The sequence below is a fragment of the Miscanthus floridulus genome, chromosome 1 (genome assembly GCF_019320115.1).
Source record: "Miscanthus floridulus cultivar M001 chromosome 1, ASM1932011v1, whole genome shotgun sequence".
Classification (NCBI taxonomy): domain Eukaryota; kingdom Viridiplantae; phylum Streptophyta; class Magnoliopsida; order Poales; family Poaceae; genus Miscanthus; species Miscanthus floridulus.
The window spans coordinates 204,237,580-204,242,979 of record NC_089580.1 but is presented as its reverse complement, the minus strand read 5'-3'; the positions used below and the strand labels follow the sequence as shown (position 1 = coordinate 204,242,979).

The 5,400-nt window shown below is 43.2% G+C and overlaps 1 protein-coding gene across 1 annotated transcript; it reads right to left on the bottom strand.

Annotated features, from left to right (window-relative positions):
* Positions 1-246: 246 nt before the first annotated feature.
* LOC136509963 (B-type cell cycle switch protein ccs52A-like) lies at positions 247-4,423 on the bottom strand. Its single transcript, XM_066504543.1, has 10 exons — positions 3,683-4,423; positions 3,312-3,434; positions 3,127-3,231; positions 2,432-2,611; positions 2,217-2,279; positions 1,924-2,118; positions 1,148-1,249; positions 1,005-1,067; positions 850-918; positions 247-757 (listed from the first exon to the last, which is right to left on the bottom strand). Exons 1-10 carry the CDS (start codon positions 4,277-4,279, stop codon positions 698-700), a joined length of 1,557 nt encoding a protein of 518 aa, XP_066360640.1. The 5' UTR covers positions 4,280-4,423; the 3' UTR covers positions 247-697.
* Between the last annotated feature and the right edge of the window lie 977 nt (positions 4,424-5,400).

Sequence of the window (5,400 nt, the reverse complement as noted above, 5' to 3'; positions counted from 1 at the left end):
GCGATCGCATCGATCCTTCAAAGGTTCTTCGATTACGCTCTTTTCAAATGTTCCAGGTCGAGTACATGAGGATTGCTGCTGTTGTTCTCTGTTTCGTATTTTACGCCTTAATTACAAGCTGGATATCACTTTACAAAGATAAGTCATGTGACAAAATATGCAGAAAGTTCAACATTGTCTTGGTATCCATATATCAATAAACAATGAACAAACGTTTCTTGATTCTCTTATTGTGAAACAAGCCAATTCAGGGCAAAATCAGCCCTCCTTTTGAAGACACTAGGAAAGAATCTGGAACCAGAAGTGTTCTCATTTTACACCGTGCCCACATGGATGAAATGGGCGTCACAGGTCAGTAAATGTTTCAAATAGGTTAACTGCTAGCACACTACAGAAACAGCTCGGGTCGAGGTTTGACCAGCAAAAGGAGCAAAAATGAAAGGGCGTATTCTTATCAGTTGGAACAATGTGTTCGCTCCTACAAGGCCGTTGCTCTGATAAATATGTACACTGTCAGCTAAAGAGACATGCCCGGATTCTCGCAGGCCAGTTCACCATATTGCATCATGCATCTCAAAAATTCGGCTACCTTTGATGGTTGATGACCTGGTGACATGGTTGTTGCAAATGGAATGATGTTGATCATCAACATATGCTGCAATAATCTTACGAGCCCAGCAAAAAATACATTTCTGTGTCACCGGATGTAGCTTCTAACAAATGATGTTCCCCCAATGCAACTTAAACTATCAGAACTCTGCAAGACAAACATGAACAAAGCTTAGGAAGCTATATGAGAAATGAGATAACATACACAACGGAATCATATTTTCAGATTGATTCAAGTACCTGGGACTTTGGAGAGGGGAACACGTTCCAAAACCGGAGTGTTTCATCACCAGCACCAGTAACTATGGTCTGTTGATATCAACAGTGGAAAGGCAGTGAGAACAAATATGCTAGGTATATTAAACAGAACTCAGAAACAGATCACCAAGACTCACCTGGCCATCAGGGGAAATAGCTAAATACAATACTCTGTATGTATGCCCTGTCAAAGTGGCAAGCTGCAAATACCAAAGGGGAATGGAATTAATACAAGCAAGCAAGTATAGCATAATTTCAGAATAATAAAATTGCACCATACCTTCGACATTGTTGGATATCTCCAAACAATTATTTGGTTCTGAGAGTACCCGTGGGTGCTAACAAGCTCATTTACATTCTTTGACCACACAAGATTGCAGACCTGTCAAGAAATTTAGCATCCTTAGTATTTGAAAGCAAACAAGATGTCCAATCCTACCCTCCCCCAATTTTATACAAAAATTTGCCTGCCTTCACAGTGGTCTGAGAGGTCTGTGAATATCTCAAGCAGAATCAAAAGTGAAAGCAAATATGTCTAGGAGCTTTCTTCTTTTTGGTTGATTCCCTTTCTGTTTCTATTATTGATGCATTATATATATTTTTTTTCATTTTCACTTTCTTTTCCTTGGCGCTGCATGTTGTGGGCTTCAGCTCTAGCCTACCCCTACTTGCTTGGGACTAAAAGGCTTTGTTGTTGTCATTGTTGTGGTTTTCCTCTATTTGGATATTTCACAGTGCAACTTTGGCTTCTAGCATATATTGGTTAAACTTAAAACTTAAATTTTAGTTGGCAATTTAAACCTCAAGCGTCAATGCTATGGAGTAATATTTTTCTTCATTTTCTTATAGTTACAAATGGACTAATGTGATATACTCTTCAGAAAATGATTGCAATTTTTGTAATAATGAGAAGAGAGAGAAACAGGGATTGCAGGTATTGACACATTGAAAACTACCAAGGTGCCAGTGTCCACACAGGTCAATGATTGCAATTTTTGTAATGATGAGATGAGAGATAAACAAGGATTGCAGGTATTGACACATTGAAAACACTACCTGGCTTCCGGTGTCCACACAGCTCAACTGTGTATTTGTGGTCGTATTCCAAAATCGTATGCATCTATCTGCGGTTCCTCCACCAGATGCAAGCAGGCCATGGAGATGAGGTGACCAGGCAATAGCTTTGACAGCTGCTGTGTGCTCCGTATACTTCAGTACTGGTTGTACTGAATGCGGATTCCAAACAAAAAGCTGGACAAAGGGGAAATATTAGTATGGGAAAACAGCAATGTGGAATCCTAAGAACAATGCATTCCAAACTAACAGGAACATATGGACAGGCATCTTACTCTGTTATCATTGCCACCTGATGCAAGTTGACGATTGTCATAAGACCACTTGAGTCCACAAACCTGGAAGATATGTGAGATTAGGAATTCATGTGTTACCGAAATAGAAAACTGAAGCTTCACTAGGATAATGTATATACTTGCCAGATCATCAGAAATTTGATGCACTAATACATATAAAAAAGTCATATTATAAGGAGACATGAATAGATTACCTCAGATTTATGCCCGGTAAGCTTGCTAACATAATCTTCTTGAGCACGGATATCATGGTGGAGGATGCTCTTGTCACGGCTTCCAGAAGAAAGCAATGAAGAACTCCATGCAAGAGCACCTACACGCATGCGATGGCTTTCCATCGTTCTTATTCTTTTACAACGAGTTGCATCCCAGATCTACATAAGATAAAATGTAACATGATAATCAGATTTGCAGATACTCATAAAGTAACAATTCTACATACCAATGCAGAATGCTAACAGAATGCTCATTTGACTTTTTCTACAAATTTATAAATCAATTCCCTACAGGAATAAGGGCGGTTCTAAATCAAGAGTAAAACCGGATAAAATTGATTCGAGTTTGAGGTTTGAGCATATAGAAGAATGGCATTTACAATTGTTAAGGTTTTCCATAAAAAGTATAAAACAATTAAGGTTTTACACAGAAGGTTTTTGTGTCAATCGAAAGGATCGACTACCATAATTAACCAATCAATATACTAAGTGCTAAAAGGTACATTGTCTGCACCTGAGCTGGTTTTGCAAAATTGTCAAATTTATTCCATGTGCTGCATACAGCTGTAATTCTTGATGATACATTGCACTAAAAGGGATTTAGATATCATCCAACACTTGATGGATTGTGAACATATCATCTAACTATATTCAAGGTAAGAATGGGACATAACCTGAACTTTTCCTTGATTTGTGCCTACAGCTAGGTGAGTGCCGCGCTGCGCCCACCCCACAGAACAAACATTGTCATCCACCCCCAAATCACAAAGCTTGGTGACCTATACAATGATAAATCTGTTAACAATCCATCTTCAATTCTCAGTGATGATATACCTTAAGGATGACCACGGTTGCTTACCTTGCTGCTGCATGCATTCCACAAGTAAACGCAATTGCCCAACCCAACAGCGAGGACATTATGTGAAGACCAATCGACGAGGTTGAGGTAGAAGTCATCCTGCAAAGCGGGCGCATCCAGCACCTACAAGCAACAGCAAGAAAATTAGCGCAAAGACACAAAATTGTTGGCACAAAGACTACAAATTTCGCATTATGTTCGTGAAAAAAACGTCTCTTTCAGCATTTCAGAATGCAATTGGCGACATGTCAAATCTTTCACGCCCCCAAGAAGCAGCAGAGGCTAGCTCAAGAAACAGAACCCAAGAAACCTAAATCAGGAAACAGAGAAGGCCCAATCAAGAAAGCACCAAATCCAATTCCCCTTCTCACCTTGTAGGGCGACCTTGGAACCTTCCTTGGGCCCGCGCCCCTCGTGGTGAAAATGCCGGGGAACAGCGCGTCCTCCTCTTCCTCTCCCGAAAAAAGAGCCCTCTTGGCGCTCCGGCGCACCTCCGTCTTGAATCTGAAGATGTTCCCGGTGGCGGGGGTGCCCACAGGCGACGGCCCCGGGGAGGAGGACGACGAGCACGCGGTGGCCGAGGACGCGACACGGTCGGGCGTGTCAGGCCCGAAGAGCGCGGCGCGGAGGAGCGCGCAGTAGGGCGACGCGGCGGGCGCAGATCCGGACGAGGCCGCGGGGCAGCCTTCGTGGGAGGATGCGGCGGAGGGCGAGGGGGCGAGATCGAAGAGCGCGAGGTTGGATCCGGTGCGGCTGGGGATGAAGCGGTCGCTATAGACGGTGCGGGAGGCCGGCGTCGGGGCGGACGCCGGCGCTGACGCGTGCGGCGGCGTGGCGGAGTGGCGGGAGGACGGCGCCGAGGCGAGGCGCGAGTTGGGCGTGGACGCCGGCGTCGGCGGCTTCGAGGACGGCCCCGCCGCGGAGTTCTCCATCGGCGACGGCGGCGTCGGCGTGAGGTGGTGATCCATGGGCGGGTGTCGTGGAGAATGGGAATTGGGGATCGGGGGGGATGCGGTGCGAGTGCGACGGGGTGGGTGGATAACTAAGGCTTTGCTTCCGTTCGCGCCCCCGCGCTTTCTCTCTCTCCTCCTCCGCCTCTTCCTCGCCTCGGCCCCGGGGAGTTATTTCTACTACTCGCTTTTTTTACTCCATCCACCCTTGGCTTTCTCTTTTATTCCGGGAACGAGCCTTGCTTTTGTTTCGCCTCATGGATCGTATCCCTTCCGTTTTTGTTCTTTTGTTAGTTGAGAATTTATAGGGGTTTTTAATCCGATCCTAATGATAGCTGCTGCTTGCGTCCACAGGCTTACACGTGCCTAAGATCTTCTCCTCGCTGCACCAAGTGGTACCACTGGTACTGACACCAAGGAGTCGCCGCTTCGTCGCATCGCTGGATGTTGCATTTTCCACACGCATTAAGAAACACATCGAATCGAACAGGAAAGAAAAGCCAAAGGCATCTTATGCGCTAATCCAAAGAGTCTCTATAAACATGTTTAGATCTAATGCGGGACCTTTTTTTTCTTTTTCTAATCTTCGTGTTTTCCTATGTAAGCCATTTCATTAATATTCTCTTTATTATGTATATCTCTTTCGTGAATCTAACAAACTCTCTAAACAAAAGTGCGAGAATGATAGCTTTCTCTCTTTCGGGACTCTAACAAATGCTCTGTTCGTTTGGCTGATAAGCCATGGCTAAAAGTATTGTTGGCTGATTTGTTGTGAGAGAAAAATATTGTTCGTTGGCTGAAAAAATATGGCTTATAAGCCAAACAAATAGGACAAAACTCTCCAAACAAATTTTGTTCTATCCCGTTCAATAAGTTATCATAATCTTTATTGTATAAAAATATATAAAAGAACTATCATATATTAAATTTAGAGAGCTCGCAACCTCTTTATTAATGAAGAGTGAGAAGGATAGTTTAACTACCTTGGTTCCAAACTATAAATCACTTTGATTTTTCTAGACATATTATTATATCTATATACATAGTAAAATAGATATACCAATAAAGTCAAAGTCACATATAATTTGAAACGGATAAAGTATATGGTACAGTGAGTGGTCTAGAGAATCTATTCCAAA